The 17,014-nt window shown below is 60.1% G+C and overlaps 1 protein-coding gene across 4 annotated transcripts in view; it reads right to left on the reverse strand.

The window, feature by feature from the left end:
• The window catches only part of EVC2 (EvC ciliary complex subunit 2), a 54,652-nt gene extending 39,911 nt beyond the window's left edge, over positions 1-14,741 (reverse strand). For 2 of the 4 annotated variants that reach the window (XM_079766439.1, XM_079766440.1), the window contains exons 1-5: positions 14,478-14,741; positions 10,040-10,108; positions 7,831-8,017; positions 6,495-6,604; positions 4,572-4,625 (exon numbers count right to left, since the gene is read on the reverse strand). In XM_079766439.1, coding sequence (XP_079622565.1) covers positions 4,572-4,625; positions 6,495-6,604; positions 7,831-8,017; positions 10,040-10,108; positions 14,478-14,678 — 621 coding nt within the window. In that variant the 5' untranslated portion in view covers positions 14,679-14,741. Of the gene's footprint in view, positions 1-256; positions 2,816-4,571; positions 4,626-5,177; positions 6,234-6,494; positions 6,605-7,830; positions 8,018-10,039; positions 10,109-14,477 lie in introns of those variants that run through there. The other 2 variants (XM_079766442.1, XM_079766441.1) reach the window with 2 other exon arrangements.
• Positions 14,742-17,014: the final 2,273 nt, after the last annotated feature.

Here is a 17,014-nt window from a genome sequence, read left to right on the forward strand (position 1 = left end):
AGCTGGTTTCAGCCTGATCCTGCAGGCCAGGCCGAGGGACCCCACTGGTGCACAAATTCATGCACCAGGCCTCTAGTAATAAATATTCTTTAAGGTCAGTTTGGTAAATGAGAAGTTACACCATCCAGCTCTTCCTTCCAAAAAGGACTTGGTGCCCAACTATGGGCTGTGGGGTCACAGACCTCCAGGTTCATGGTCTAAGATCAGCTGCAGAGAAACACCTGCCTGAGGTCATGCCCTTCCCAGGACAGCTTACCCCGGTAACAGCACAGCAGGGCATCCTGGCAGTCATTTCAGCCGCAGGAGGGATGGTGGGCCAGGCAAAACTCCCTACAGAGCCCCCTACTGGGGGAGGGGGAGGCTTTGTGAGCTGGGTCACAGCTCAACTTCCTCCTCTCTCCATCCTGCTTCCTCCTCCTCCCTCTCACAGGTGACCACTGACTGGATGGGGGAACCCCCAACCACCCCCAGGTTTGATTCACTAAGAGGACTCACAGGACTCAGCATTCGGTCACACTCACAGCTGATTTATCACAGCAAGAATCCACGCAAATCAGCAAAGGAAAAAGGCACGCGGTTGAAATCCAGTGGCAACCAGGAGCCAGAGTCCTCTCCCAGAGTCACATGGGACACGCTTTATTCCCCAAGCAACGAGGGTGACAACTCACGGGAAATGCTGTCCACCAACCCAACTCATTAGAGACTCAATGCCCAGGGTGTCTGTTCATTCAGGAATGGCCCAAGGCACCCGCTGCCTGGCATGTGCCCAAATCCCAGCTACCAGGAGGAAAGCAGGTGTTCAGCACAAAATATCCTATCTAATAAAGAGCTAATATGCAAATGGTCGTCACACCCTCACGCCGTAACAGCTAAGACACTCAACACTGGAGAGAGAGGAATGGGGACCAGTCAGGCACAAATGACCTCGTGAGAGAGGAATGGGGACCAGCCAGGCTGTGGCCTGGGAGAGGGACAAGCCGCCTGCCCCATGGTCCCAGGCACCAGTGGCTGCGCCTGGCCTGGGCGAAGCCAGCCAGGTCCTGGGTGCTTGCGGCCGGCCAGAGGGAGGGAAGCCCGGGTCCCAGGTGCCTACGACCAGCCAGATGAGGGAATCCTGGGTCCCGGGTGCAGGGCAAGGCAGAGGCGGTTAGAGGCAATCAGGCCAGCAGGGGAGCAGTTAGGGGAGATCAGGCAGGTAGGGGAGCAGTTAGGGGCCATCAGGCAGGTAGGGGAGCAGTTAGGGACAATCAAGCAGGCAGGCAGAGGGGTTAGGGGCAATTAGGCAGGCAGGCAGGCGAGAGGTTAGGAGCCAGCGGTCCTGGATTGCAAGAAGCAGACATCCCCTGAGGGGTCCTGGATTGGAGAGGGTGCAGGCCGGGCTGAGTGACCCCCCCTCCCCGTGCATGCACCGGGCCTCTAGTGTTGTCTATAAAAGCGGTTTAGGTGCCGCGAGCCACTCCTGTCAGCTTGGGGAGTGGTGGCAGCTCCTGGATCAGTCCACATCCCCAGATGCCCACCCGGGGCCCCCTCCCCAGCCGGCCTCTCCAAGGACGGAAGCCTCGGGCCTGCTGTGCCAACTGCCTTCCGCACGCTGGGGAACGCCTCACCCCGAGCTCTGTCTCAGCCTCTGCTTCTGGGAAACCCACGGGTGACACCAGGGTTAATTGAAAATGCCTCCAGATGACGGGAAGATGGAGTGCAGTTCAGCCGCCCGAAGACGGCTCGCCCGTTCCTCGCTCCTGGCTGCGGCCAAGGTGAAGTTTTCCTGACAGACCCACGAGGCCAGCCCAGCCTTCCAGGCAGTCAGAGCCAAGTCACGTCAGACACAGGCGCTCCGGCCCAGCGGCCTCCTGGAACCTGCATCCCAGGCCAAGGCCACACGAGACTCGCCTTGGACGACCAGCCTCTGCACAGAGCTGCTGTCTGAGGCCCCATCGCCGACAGCCCGATCTAAATCTCACATTGCGATCCGCACCGGAATGAACTGCGCGTCCTCCGTGCGCGGGACTCGCCCTCGACGCCTGATGTGTGCAGCTGCCAGGTAAGAGCAGGACCAGTGAGCCGGGGGAGTGGGAACAGCAGTGCACGGAGGTTACTGTCCAACACTGAGGGGAGGAGACCAACGCTCTTGTCGAAAGAGAACCAAGGGGCTCTGGACCGGCCATCGGTGCTCAAGGTTGCTCTGTCACGGAGGCAGATCCTTTCTTTGCAGCTTTAGAAGAAGAACGGGGCGGGAAGGGGAATTAATGACGTTTGCTCACCAACAACATGCCAGTGCCTGGGCCAGGGGTGTGCAGGGGGTTGACCTGTGTCCTCTGAAAAGATACGGTGAAGTCTGCACGCCTAGAACTGACGAAAATGATTGCCTTTGGAAATGAGGTCTTTGCTGAAGTGATCAGGCTAAGGTGAAGTCATACTGAATTGGGGGGTGGGGGGGGATCCTAAATCTAATGACCGTGTCCTCATAAGGACAGGGCGGCGTGGAGGCAGACACACACACACACAGAGGTGGCTACGTGACCACGGTGGCAGTGATGGGAGTGACGCAGCTACAAGCCAGAGGAGGACTCCACGGATTCTTCTCCGGAGCCTTGGCAGGGAGCACGGCCCCGCCCACATCTTGATTCCAAGACTTCCGGCCTCCAGACCTGGGGAGCCGTGAGTTTCCGCTGTTCCAAGCTCCCCAGTTTGAAATAATTTCTTACGGCCGCCCCACGAAACTAAGGAAGTGTGTTATGGCTTTGCGTCCTTCAGTCGTCAGCGAGCCGAGGGGGCTGCATTACCCCCGCTGCACTGACACACAAAGGGAGATGCAAAGAGATTAGAACAGGGGTCCTCAAACTTTTTAAACAGGGGGCCAGTTCACTGTCCCTCAGACCGTTGGAGGGCCGGACTATAGTTTAAAAAAACTATGAACAAATTCCTATGCACACTGCACATATCTTATTTTGAAATAAAAAAACAAAACAGCAAAAACACCCACATGTGGCCTGCGGGCCATAGTTTGAGGACGCCTGGATTAGAGAGTTCACCACAGTCCGCAGCTGAGAAAATGCAGAGCTAACTGCTGGCTCCAAAGTCCGGCTCCTCCCCACCCATCACACTGCCCACGGTCCCGCGGGCTGTGGGGTTTTCCTAAAATACTGTTAGCTCCAACCTCCAACAGCATGGAGCAGCTACTGGTCTGACTGACAAGAAACATCAGTTCTGGGGCAGAGACTGGGGCAGAGTTACAGGCAGGCAGGGTGACTACACCGTAAAAGGCAGGACCAGACCCCCCACACACACACGCCCTCCTCCACACCTACTTCATGACCGAGAAAAGGTCAACTGAGCTAGGCCACCTCGCCTTTCTCCCTCTCCCACCTCCACCATCTCAGTTTCCACCTTGAGATCCTGCTCTACTTCGGCCAGTCGTGTGGCCAAGAGAATCTGAAGCGCAGAGACAGTGCGGAGGGTCGGGGAGCAGGACCTCGCTTATTGAGCAGCGCAGCTGCAGGAATGAATGCCTGGACCTAGAAGAGGGTAGCGCCAGGGCCGACTCTGCAGATCCACCCTCGTTCTCCCCGCCTCGCCTCCGATTCCTACCTTCTGACACCACGTGATAAGCAAGTGCAGGTGGAGGCTGCCTCCTGGGGCAGGCCCTCTCACAACCCTTACTTCCGTCTCCTCACCCGTCTTCATTTATCAGTGTTGCTTAATAAAGCTAGGTCCTGCTACCCGGACTTCCCTCCGCCATGAAGATGGCTAGAGAACAGTAAGATCTCAAGACGTACCTTTATCATCATCAATATCACCGTCATCTCCACCATCATCATCACCATCATCACTGTCACTATCGCCATCGGAATCCTTGCCACCATCCTCCTCCTCACCATCACATCATTACCACTATCATCTCCATCACCATCATTACCACCTTCACCACCACCACCACCATCATCATCACTATCATCACCATCACCATCACCACCACCACCATCATCATCATCATCACTATCATCACCTTCACCACCACCACCATCATCATCACTATCATCACCATCACCACCACCACCATCATCATCATCACTATCAGCAGCAGCATCACCTCCATCACCCTCACTGCCCTCTGCCCTGTGGCGACCATGTATGAGCACGCCAGCTACAAAGCACCAGAGATGGTTCGAAGAGCTTTATGTGCATTAATCCATGTACTTCCCCCAAGAACACCCTAAAGGAGGCGCTGGTTTGGTCTCTGTTTTACAGATTATAATGGCACAGTAGCAGCCGGTTAAACCCAGGGCCCCAGGGCCCAGAGCTGGTCCACAGTGGGCCTGGGCTGCACACGCGGCAGTCTGGCTGTAGCATTCGGACCACAGCCGCCTCTCGGGCTCCGGCCTCAGCGGACCTTCCCCAGGAGCCCTGCCCCGGGGTCCTCAGGGGCTGTGTCCCTGCGACCCCAGACTGCGCGCAGCCCCTGCCTGCTGTGGGGCACGGCCGGCCCCTCCCCGGCTGAGGACGGGGACTGCACCCCGTGGGCATAAACACACCCGGGCAGCAGGGGCGCCCCGGCTGGAATCTCCTCTTACCGTTACCGTGTCCTCTGCTGTGACGGTGAGAAGGGCTTTCAGCTGTGTTCTGTTCTAGAAAACAAACAAGGAACGTGTTGGTCAACGGGTTTTGGAGTCTGACGCATGGGGTAACGTTTGGTCTCCTTCCCACCCGCTGTGCCCAGAGCCCGAAGGGGCCCGTGACTGTTGGGGTGACAGAGCGTGCAGGGGTCTTACAGTCCATCGGGGGGAAGGTGACCTGGGAAGCCGCCTTCTCTCCCAGAGGCTGTGTGATCCTAACCCGTGTCCTCACTGAGACACTGGCAGCCAGCCGCAGCGAGCGCGCCGGCCAGGTCATAGCTGGCTCACTGCGCGCTCCTCTCCCTCCGGCCGCCCTGGCGCCCGGCACCCAGGCCCGAGCAGACAGGGGCTCCCAGCACTGAGGAGCTGGTCTTCGCCTCTGCAAACATCCTCTGCAGAACATCCGTCCTCACCCGGCTCGCGGCAAACACTCGGGCTGGGAATCCGTCCGGCCAGAGCGTGAAGGCAGGGGCGCGGCCGCGGCCCCTCCCTGCACAACCCTCCCTGCAGGCCCCGAGCTGCAGCGCTGGCTCCGACAGTCCTGTCATCTGAGACTTGATTTACCTCGCCCGGTTGCCAGGCCTCTGAAACCGGGAGTGCTTCTAGGCCGTTTCATCTCTATGTTTTACGCCTCTCTGTCCTCCGTCCTTGACTTTGTCCTGAATTATTTTCTGAGAGATTTGTCTTTTCCGACAGTTTCATGTTGTTTTCGTGTATCCGGTCCTTCGCTTCTGGAACCTTCCGTTTGCCTGGGACGTTCCCCCTATCGCAGCAGCAACGCCACACGCAGGCCTGGCAGCCTCGGGCGCGAGGGCCGGCAGCTGTGGGTCTGGGTCTGACGCTGCCCCGTGAGCTGGGCAGTCCCCTCTGAGTCTTGTTTCCCAGGCCCATGAACATACTTCCTCCAGGGGCTGACGTCAGAACTAAAGGGCCGAAGCAACTAGCATGTGAGCTGCTTGAGGACAAGGACGGAACCTCCCCCTCCCGGGCCCCCCCGCACCGAGTGCACAGCGCCTGCCACACGCCACACAACCAGGCCATTCACCGCTCACGGGGATTAACAGCAAGGTGAATGCACGGGCCGAATCGTGCCCCCCAAAACCCCGAGGTGAAGCCCTACCCCAGTGTGATCAGAGACGGGGTCCTCTCAGGGGTCACTAAGGGCAGAGGAGGCCATCGGGGCGGGCTCTCTCCAGTGGGACTGGGGTCCGTATGAGAGGAGGGGCGGACACAGGGGGACAGACTCAGAGGGAGCCCCCTGCGGACACCCTGACCCGGGCTCCAGCCTCCCGGTGCGAGGGCCTAAGGTGCTGTGTTAAGCCATCTCACCGCGGCACCTGGTCACACAGCTCCTGCACACCAACCAGGTGAGGCCACTGGTTGGAGCTCGTTCTGCGCAAGGCCCAGCGCGGGAATCAACATCTAGTGTCAGCGATCCCCCTAAGTCCGCCGCAGGCCCACGGCGTTAGGTGGTCATTCAAGGTCATAATGAGGGGCTCAGGGCCCCAGGCTCACGGCTAAGTGTGTGAGATGCCTGGGCCTGTGCACTTATCCGGAATTTGATGTCACTGAAGGAGGAAGGGAGGGAGGGAGGGAAGGAGGGAGGGAGGGAGGAGGGAGGGAGGGAGGGAGGGAGGAAGGAAAGGGAGGGAGGGAGGGAGGAGGGAGGGAGGGAGGGAGGGAGAGAGGGAGAGAGGGAGAGAGGGAGGGAGGAAGGAAAGGGAGGGAGGGAGGGAGGGAGGGAGGGAGGGAGACGGAAAGGAAGGGAGGGAGGGAGAAAGAGAGGAGGGGGAACAGATCGTGTGCCCTACGTGTGGGTGTTGCTAAAACCACGTCCCGGGCGGTGAGCAGGCAGACAGCAAGCAACGCAGCGATACGCACCGTGGAGGCTCTCTGGAAGGTGAGCAGGGCCGGCAGCAGCAGGACCTCTCCCCGCCCAAGGTCCCCGGCCTCCAGCGAGGCTGAGTAGCTGACTGAGAAGGAGTCTCCGACTGCTCAGAGAGAGGGCACATGGGGTCAGGACAGGGGCCTCTGCCACGCAGCCATGCCCGCCTCACCCCAGACCCCCCGTCCGCCACCCCCCAGACACCCACGTCTCACCACCACCAGATAGCCACGTCCCGCCACCACCAGATAGCCACACCCGACACCCCCAGACAGCCACACCCAACACCCTCAGACAGCCACACCCGACACCCCCAGACAGCCACACCTGACACCCCCAGACAGCCACGCCCGACACCCCCAGACAGCCACACCTGACACCCCCAGACAGCTACGCCCGACACCCCCAGACACCCATGTCTCACCACCCCCAGACAGCCACATCTTCAAGAGGAGGTGGCCACCGAGGTCCACGTGGGCAGCAGGGGAGCCTGTGAGACTCCCCACCTGTTAGCGGGAGAGCATGCCCACCCCTGGCACCCTGGCCTTTCCCTTGGGAGGGGCTGTGGGCAGGTGCCAGGGGCAGGAGCCCCTCTCTGCTCCTGTGATGTCATACCTGCCCCCCCCCCCCCAGCACTGCCTGGGACGGGGGTCTGTCTCCCAGTGCAGGACGTGTTCAGCTCCCTCTCGCAGGAAATCTAGAACCTTTCTGTTTGGTTCGGAATCCAGGCGGGATGTGTTCATCCCAGCATCCCCTCCACGCTAAGGGAAGGCTTCTGCGGGACTCTGGGCCCCGGTGACAGGGTACCCGCTGCCGCGTGGACCCCGCCAGGCAGCACCAGGCCAGGCCTGGGGGGGCAGTGCAGGGCGCCGGGGCCTCAGAGGGCCGCGCGGCCTTACCTACTCATGTCCTCCACCCTCGCCTCCCTGTGGCGGGCTACAGCAGCCCAACACGGGGCCACCTCTCTGCTCAGACCTCTCTCCGGCACACCCCACACGGGCTCCGCTTACTGCGTGGCGGCAGTTTTGGTCATGTGGTGGGTGACGGATGTACTGGGATTCACTATCACTCCATCTTTGCTCACGTTTGAAATTAGAATGGAATATATGTCATTTTTTAAAGACTCTCTCCCCAAATCCTATCTCTCTGTAAGTTAAGTAACAGATCCAGCCTGTCAGATGCAGATACTGGGAGGCGGTCCCCTCCTCTGACGACCCATCCGCCGGGAGCACTAACTGGGAGAACACGTGTGCCGTGTCTGAGAACACGCCTGTGGGCGACCCCATGCTCCGTGAGCCTGTCACTCCCTCCCTGCCGGCCCGCTGCCATCACCTTGCAGAAACCGCCTCCTGAAGGCCTGCAGCCCGGCCGAGGTCCGGTTTCCCGCCGACTCCCTGACGGCGAGGCCAGTGATGTTGTCCAGCAAAAGCAGATCCGCCAGGTCGGCGGCCCCCGGCACCGGGGTGTTGTTCACCAGCAGACGCACCTGGGCCGTCGGCGCCACGCTCGGCCCGGACACCTGCGGCGGGACGAAGGGAGGGCCGACTCAGCGACAAGGCCCACTCCCTAAAACGGTGCTCCGGTTCGACGTGGGCACGTTAGGTCAGGCAGAGGTCATGTATACATGCGCATGTGTATACATATGTGTAGGGGCACACACACTCATCCTTGCATGCACATGGCACGAAACGTCTCTAGGACAGAGGGCACGAGGGTCTCACAAAGGTGCTGAGAATTCCCCAGGCTGATCTGGAGGCCCGGGAGGGTCTGGCACAGCCAGGCTGTGGCCTGGTGACCGTTCGCAGTAACCGGGACCCTGGGAGGCGGTGACAGCGTTCCTCGGAGAAACGGAGAGGAAGCACCCGGCACAGAGCCATGGTCAGGCCGGGGAGCGCGACACTGGTGCCGCCCAGTGAAGCAAGCCGTGGTCGGTCTCACTCCCCGATGTGGGAGAGCTGGCCCCAGAGCCCGCCCGGGCCCTCTGCCTGCCATCTGGTCTCCGGCGTCGCCCGAGCCGGCTCCTGCCTGCAGGCTGTGCCCCTCCAGGTTCTGCCCGGCCACGTCTGGCTCGGCTGCTGGAAGCAGCCCAGTGCCCAACAGCGGGGCTCCCCACCCGGGCTCTGCAAGCGCGCCCTGCTCCCCTCTCTGGCTCACCTGCCACCCTCCCGCCCCCTCCTTCGCCCGGCATGTCCCCAGGAAAGTGACGCAGGGACACAAGTGCAGAAAGCAGGTTGGAGACTGTGTGTGCCAGGCACGCCCCTGTGGAAGGGGAAGGGGAAGGTGTGTGTCCAGATACACACAAGCACACACACACACAAGCGCACACACACACACACACACACACACACACACATACTTAGGATGGCATGCACGTGGAGAAAAGGTCTCGAGGACATGGAGACAGGAGCACTCATTGGAGGGGGCGGGGAACAGGACACCCGAGGGCCTGGGAGAGGATGAGGGCTGTGACGAGGGTTCGCTCCGACGGCTCGGGCTGCCCCCCCCCGACACACATCCCAAGGGAAGGCTGGCCCTGGACCAGGTCCTGCGGGACTGACCTCTAACGGCCTTGGAACACCTGGTAAGGGGGCCACACACCTGTGATACCTGTGGCCTCGGCCACAACAGGGAGTGCATGCTTACAACGGGACTCCTGGGGGGGGGGGGGGCACGGGCCACGCTGTGTCATGATGACCTCTGTCTGGGGGTGGCTGGAGACTCAGTCACTGACCCACCCCCATAAAAATCCTGGACACCAAGGCTCAGGTGAGCGTCCCTGGCGGACGTCACGCTTCACCGGAAAATTAAACGCTGTCCCACGGGTGTTTTCCTTTGCTGACTTTAAGCCATCTCCCTTTGCTGTGATGAACGCTGTGAGCACAGCCGCTTTGCTGAGTGCTGTGAGGCCTTCTGTTCGTTTTGCTTTGTTAATCCTCACTCGAGGATATTTTCCCACTGGTTTTTAGAGAGTGTAAGGAAGGGGGAGGGACAGAGAGAGAAACCTAGAGGTGAGAGAGACATGTCAACTGGCTGCCTCCTGCACATGCCCCGATCAGGGCCGGGGATCGAGCCTGCAACCGAGGCACATGCCCCTGAATGGGGAGGACCCTTCAGTCCGGGAACCAGTGCTCTAACCACTGAGCAAACTGGCTAGGGTGGTGCTGCCTTCTACCAAACCACTGAACCAGACGGTGAGCTTAGGGGGGCCCCCTACCAGGACGATGCGAAAGCCATCTGGTAGGATGAAAGACCTAGAAGATGGTAAACAACCCTTCCAGCTGTCAAGCACCACGTCCTGTGAAAACCTGCTGTAAGGGATCCCAGTGGATTTTCGCTAACACTAATTTCATCGCCACCAAAAAACGTAGCCCTGGTGAAATAACATGTAAATCCCTCGTCGGCCGGCTCGTCGCTCACGTGCCCAGACCTGGGTAGGTAACCCTGCGATCTCCCAGTTCTTAAACGCATCACCTCGCTCATTGATGATGTGGGCAAAACCCATGATCTCCCCTCCGAGCGTGAGCCCCCTCCGAGCACTTACCACTGCACATTTCTGAAAAACCACTCCATCCTCCGAAGTTCCTTGAGTGTCTCTTGAAATGTGTCCAGGCTACAAGGAAATACAGAAATCATCACGAAACAAAAACCACGTCAAGCCGCACGCATTTAGGAAAAGTGCAGGGTGCGCTTTGGAGGGGGTCAAGAATGACTCTGCTAGCCCAGTCACTGCCTTCCGTCACCTCGGAGATTGTGTTTAAGGAGCAGTAAAGGACTGGACCCTAAACCCAGGAGGGAGGAGGAATGCGGGCTTTTCCTGGTCTGCCACAGGGACGCCACAAACCAGGGCTGGCATTTCAGCCGGAGGCATTAATGCCGCTCACGCCTCCTGGCTGTCACACGGGGCACGCCAGCCCACACAGCGGTGACGGAGTGGACATGGGCCGCCGTGCACGGGGCGGCCTCCCGTCATCTGGTCCATCATCCATGTGGAGAAGGCGCCCAGGTCTAGCCCCCTCCAGCCCTGCCATGGTTCCCCTGGAAAATCCCAATGGAGAGCCCGGCCCCCGACACCCCTCATCCAGCCAGCCCCCACCACCCCTCATCCTCACAATGTGCTCATTCTGCCCTTGCCACATGCCCCCTGACCCAGGCCTGTCCCCCATGGTAAGGACACACCTTTACCTACATACTCTGAATCACAGACCGGGCAGCTCTCCGTGATGTCAGTAACTATAATAATGGCTATTATTTCGCTAGTGCTAGGTGTATGCCCAGCACTCTATATACCCGAATTCTTTTTATTTAAAATATATTTTTATTGATTTCAGAGAGGAAGGGAGAGGGAGAAATTCAGAAACATCAATGATGAGAGAATCATGGATTGGCTGCCTCTTGCATGCCCCACACTGGGGATTGAGCCTGCAACCCAGGCATGTGCCCTGACCGGGAATCGAACCCTGTTTCATAGGTCGATGCTCAACCACGGAGCCACACCGGCCAGGCCAAACCCAAATTCTATTCCTCCCATTTTAGAGATGAGGAAACTAAGGCTCATGGAGGCTAGCTCACCTGCCCAAGGTTGCCCAGGCAGGAAGCTGGGACTCTACCCCGGCCTGTGTGACTCCACACCCTATGATCCTTCCACAACGCACACCCCCTCTCCAGAGCGCTGCCCTCCCGCTGCGCAGGGGCACGAAGACGCAGAGAGGAGAAGCGATGCTCTGAGGACACCTGCACACGCAGCAGCCTTTGCTGCCCAGGCCTCTGCCCCGCGCTCCACTCCCAGCTCTGTGACATGCCGGCACCCCACCTCACGCAGGGACCTGGCTGGAGAGTCCTCTGACGCTCACACAGCATCCTGTAGACAACCAGCTAAGAAACACAGCTTGGCCTGGCCGGCGTGGCTCAGTGGTTGAGCATCAACCATGAACCAGGAGGTCATGATATGATTCCCAGTCAGGGTACATGGCTGGTTTGTGGGCTTGATCCCCAGTAGGGAGCATGTAAAAGGCAGCCAATCAATGATTCGCTCTCATCATTGATGTTTCTATCTTCCTCTCCCTTCTCTGAAATCAATAAAAATCTATGTATATAAAAGGCTAAGCGAGCCGCCGACCAGCCAACTGGCCAGTAGGTATGACACGCACTGACCACCAGGGGGCAGACACTCCATGCAGTAACTGCCAACCAACAGCAACTTTGCAGAGTGCCCTCTCACACTCGGGACCCCTCAGGGGATGTTGGACTGCCTGTTTCGGTCCGATCCCCATAGGCCAGGCCGAGGGACCCCACCTGCCTGAGGGACCCCACTCACTCCGCAGATGCCCTTCGAGCCCTGGCGCCGCCCCAGGTGTGGCTGGCCAGGGAGGGACTCTGAGTAGGATGGAGGCCAGGGTGTGTCTGGCCTGTCTAGCTCAGTCCCACCCTGATGGCCACCTTCTAATTAATTTCCTTTCAATGTGCACGAAGCCGTGCACCGGGGAACTAGTCTATAGTAATAAAAGCATAATATGCAAATTGACCGAATGGCTGAACAGCAGAACGACCATCCGGATGACCTTCCGGATGAAGCCATGGCTGCGAGGGCCTACTCTTGCATGAATTTCGTGCATCAGGCCTCTAGTCTATAATAATAAAAGGGTAATATGCTAATTAGACCAGATGTCATTGCGGATGAAGCCGGGTCCTGGGTGCCAGAGGGAAGCCGGTGCCGGCAGCTGGGGGAAGGAAGGCCTACTCTTGCACAAATTTTCATGCATTGGGCCTCTAGTGTATTTATAAAAGAAAAAGAAACACAGCTTGTAGAGCAAACACACGCAGGAGGGGCAGCTGAGCACAGAGGTGCTGACGCAGGAGGGCGGCAGACACGGAGGCGCTGCCATGAGAGGCTTCCGTGAGTGAGCTAGGGCACCCCCAGTCTTCCATCTGCTGAGGGCCAGGTCTTCACTTACAGCCGACTCCTCTCTGTCAACCCGCACCCACTCCCAGCAAATCCCACTGGCCCTACTCGGCCTTCAAAACATATCCACAACTCAGCGCCGCTCCCCGCCCTGTCCAGCTCGTCTCCATCGCCTGCCTGGTCTCCACCTGCCTCCTCCCTTGGTCTCCTGGCTCCCTCCGCTGCCCCGGGCTCTATTCTCGCCCCTGCCGTAGGGATGCTTTAACAGGATGGCTCAGAGCACGCCGCGTGCCTGCTCCCGTGGCCTCCATCCCACTCAGAGTATCAGCCAGAGGCCCGACCACTGGCTCGACTCTTCCTGTGGGGCCTTTCCTGGGCCCCTCCTCACCCTCTGGCCTCACCCCTCCCACTCCTCCCTCCCCGCCCCCCGCTCTGCTCCTGCCACACTGGGCTCCTTGCTGGCCCTGGACCACACCAAGCAGACCCACCAATGGCCTTGGTCTCACTATTATCTCCGCCTGGAAAGCTCTTCTCCGACATGACCCTGACCTCATTCACCCCATACAGGGAGGGCTCCGCTCAAGGGCCGCCTCCTCAAAGCGCCTCCCTGGCCACCCTGTCTGGAGGGCACTCGTCACCCTCTCTCTCAGTCCCCTTTGCCCACCGTATTTCTCTCTGTAGCCTCACCACCACGTGTCACACAGAGCGACAGCATGACCTCGTGTCCTTCTCCTGCCCCCAGAAGGCAGGGCTCTTAGGAGCAGAGACTGCCCTGTGCACTGTGTCCCGAGCACCCAGAGCGAGCACAGCCGGCCAGGGGGCCCTCGGAAGCACGGGGGACGAGTGGCCCTCCCAAAGCCCCTTGTGCACTCCGCCCTGCACCCCTCTCTCCTGCAGAACTTCCCTCGGGGACGGGAACGTCCTATGGTCCAGGCTTCCAATACATCAGCCACCAGCACAGAGGCCACGGAGCACTGCCACGGTTACATTTCCACAGCCACACGTGGCTCTGGCTACTGAACTGGACAGAGCAGGTGGCGGCCATGTGGGAAATGGGGTAACTGCCTATCGGCTCACCTCTGCAGGAGGAGAAAGAGGGGTAACAAGTTCACGGTGAGCATTTATGTTCAGGTTTTCAAAGCACTTTCTTGCAGAGCCTAGCAACAAACTTCCGTCAGAACGTTCGGGCACTGGCTTCCCCGAGGGAGGAGCAGGTGCAGAACAGGAAGGGGGGTGGAGGGGGGGCGCCTCTGGACTGGGGGCCAGGGCCTGGCAAGGGGACCCTGTGGAATGCCTGTCGGGGTGCTTTTGAAAAGCTCAGTAATTGACACCATAGTATCACTTGTGGCTTCTCTAAGAAAAACCTGAGAACCAGTAATAGAAAGTGAAGGAGACCTCACTCAAGAGACCTACAATCTGTAGCGCCCCCCGCCCCGCCCCGCAGGTGCCCTGGGCAGCAGGTAGAGACCCCTCCCGGACCAGGGAGCTGGGTGAAGGAGGGCCGGGGGACCCCAGGGTGGGGATAGCCCCTGAACCCACATTCCTGGGAACAGAGGCCGGGGTTTGCCGTGGACCTCGGGGTGTACGGGGTGTAAACAGCGGAAGTGGTCAGAGGTATACACCTGGACAGACCACCTAGAGATCTGGGGGAGACGGAGGGGAGAGAGCACAAATCCGGGGGCCCGGGGAGACCCCGAGGAAAGGAAGGCCAGAGGGGAAGGGGTGGGGACGGAACCAGGGCAGGCGGCCCGCATCTGAGCTGATCAGGAGAGAAAGGCAGCAGGACTGGTGACCGTTTGGGGGAGAAGGGGTGAAATCTAGGGTGACAGCCAGGAGGGAGGAGCTGGGTGGAGAGAGAAGTGGCTAAATCCATCCGCCAGGAGAGTGCGGCCAGACACAACTCCAGCCTGGGATCCCCAAACTGTTCTCTTAGCCGCCGGCGCTCCCTCCCAGGGACGCTCTGTGCGCGTGAACTCCCCAAACTCTCCCATGGCCCCTGCGCCCCCCCTTTCTGCTCAGTCCCCGGGCTCCGCGGAGCCCAGCCGCCCAGGTCAGACCCCAGAAGGGCGGCCCGCCTCACCTGCGCCGCGCGCTCGGGGCCCGCCCCGGGGGCTGCGCGGGGGTCCGGGGGCGCCTGCGCGCCGAGGGGATGCTGGAGGGCACCCGGGCCCACGGGGAGCCGGCCTCGGACCCCGGGCACAGCGGGCAGCGCCCCGGCGGCGACCAGGAGGCCCCCAGCCAGCACCCAAGTGGGGGGCCCCGGGGAGGCCGCCCAGCCCATTGCCCGCTCCGGCTCCGCGGCTCCAAAGTGGAGGGCGCGGCGGCGTTTCGGCCGCTTCCGGGCCCCGGGCCCGCCCCGCCGCCGAGCATGCCCAGTGCGCGCCCCAGCCCCCGGGAAGCTGGATGGGAGTCGCCAGGGGCTGGGCTCGGAGGGCGGGAGGCGGTCCCGGCCCAGGACGGGGTGGAGGGAGCGGGCCAGGCTGGCGCGCCAGCGTCGGTGGCCACACTTGGGTGAGCGCACGCCCACCCAGGGGCGCGGCACTACCCGCAACAGACCCGGAGACCCCCCTGCCCCCAAAGATGCCAGGGGCTCCGAGCGCCCCTGCACTAAGGCCCACATTGTTCTCTGGGTCATGGCTGAGACCCACCTTTTCCGGAAAGCCACACCTGGCTGGTCCAAGGTCTGCCCTGCCTGCGCGCCCCACTCCACGCCCCCCCCCCCAAGCTTTTGGACAGGCGATGCCACGTGTCCTGGGGAGCCCAGAGGGGGCGGGACAGCACAGAGAGGGGATGGGGGGGGGGGGGCGGGAGGGGGTAGAGCCTGGCAGTTCAGGGCAGAGAGGGAACGTGACTCTCATTTCTGGTCGGGCACCCACTGCCGGAGCCCTTGCTGTGAGTTGGTGCCTGGAGCCCGGAGGAGCAGCTGAGCAAACTCCAGGGACTCTCCTTGGGGACAAGCTGTGCCTTGCCCTGGAGGGAGGGAAGGAGACAGACAGCAAGGGGCCTGGCGGCTCACTGTCTCCCGTCCTCCTGCTCCGGGGGCCCTGGGTTACAGCTCCCAGCTGTTCCCCGGGGAGAGGGCTCCTCTCCTGCCTGCAGCCTCTGGCCAGGAAGCCGGCACCCCAGCCCTTCCTCCCCTCCCCGGACAGGCCTTCTGTGAGTTCACAGGGACAAGGTGCAGGGATCTGGGGATCTGAGGATTTACCAGCTAAGCTTCCGGCAGAGGGTCCCCGGCAGGGTGCCAGGCGTGAGACCAGCCAAAGGCTTCTAAGTGCTCGCATGTGACTGGACCATCAATTCTGGTTGACAATGAGCAATTGAAAGGATGATTTTACTATTCAAACCACTTTGTAATAAAGTAAAATGCAAACACTACATTTTTAAAACTAACGCTTGAGTGCCCAGCCGGGTGTGGCTCAGTGGTTGAGCGTTGACCAGGAGCCAGGAGGTCAGGGCACATGTCCCGGTTGTGGTTGCAGTCTTAATCCCCAGTGGGGGGCGTGCAGGAGGCAGCCGATCAATGATTCCCTCTCATCATTGACGTTTTCATCTCTCTCTCTCTCCCTCTCCCTTCCTCTCTGAAATCAATAAAAATGTATTAAAATAACAACAACAAACTCAAGCTTGGGTAACCAAAGAAATAGCCCTCATAAAGCAAGAACCCCAGGTTACTGCCCCCACAGACCTTCCCAGGAGTCTCGGAGATGCTTCTAAGCGCCCATTTAAGAAGGCTACATGGCATCCTCTGAGCCCTGGAGCCAGACAGACACAGGTGTCAACATCCCTGTCCCATTGCCTCGTCAGTTTCTGCATCTGCATCTATAAAAACTAAATCTGGATAATAGTTCCCAGCCTGCCCCCACCACCCCCCACCCGGGAAGGGCTGATGAGGAAATGGTGAAAAAACTAGAAGTTCGAGCTGAGTGTCCAGGTTAAGAACACGGAAGCCATTGTAGCAGCTCCCCGTGGTCCCCCTGCCCCAGCCCTCCTAGGGAATTCAGCTCCAACCTGTAAGCATGTGTGTGTATGTGTGTGTACACATGTGTGTTCACTGCTGTGGCCCCAGCCGTAGGGCAAGAGCTGGCACATAGTAGCTGCTCAGCAAATGTTTGCTGCAAGGAAGAGCAAGCTGAACACATCTGGTTGTTTCCCTCCCCGCCCGGGCGTGCGATCCTCCATGCCTGACCTGGTCCGGTTCCTTCTGGCCGGGTGCTGGTGGGAGCAGCCGGTGGGCTGTAAATGCCCAGGGAAGGAATGCCCACCGGCCTCTGGCATCTCCTGGGGCTGGGGGTAACCTCTTTCCGCACACTGGCTTAGAGAAAGAAAAGGCATTGGGACCCAAATCTTAAGAACAAGTGGAGGCAGTGGTGGCCTGGGCCGCCCAAGGGTGGCCAGGGGTAGACGTGGAGGTGGAGGTGGAGGCCGGGCTGGAGTCGGACCTGCCCTGAGTCACGTGGCTCTCACTCTGCGCTTCCTTACCGGGAGGATGCGGGGTTAATGGTACCCATCCCGAGGGTTGTCGAGAAAGTTACTGAGATCCCCAGACTGAACGCTGGCGTATTGAAAGCGCCCAATAAACTTCTCCAAGCAACACCCTCCTCCGCTGATGGACACCCC

This window comes from Cnephaeus nilssonii (genome assembly GCF_951640355.1).
Source record: "Cnephaeus nilssonii genome assembly, chromosome: 1".
Taxonomy (NCBI): domain Eukaryota; kingdom Metazoa; phylum Chordata; class Mammalia; order Chiroptera; family Vespertilionidae; genus Cnephaeus; species Cnephaeus nilssonii.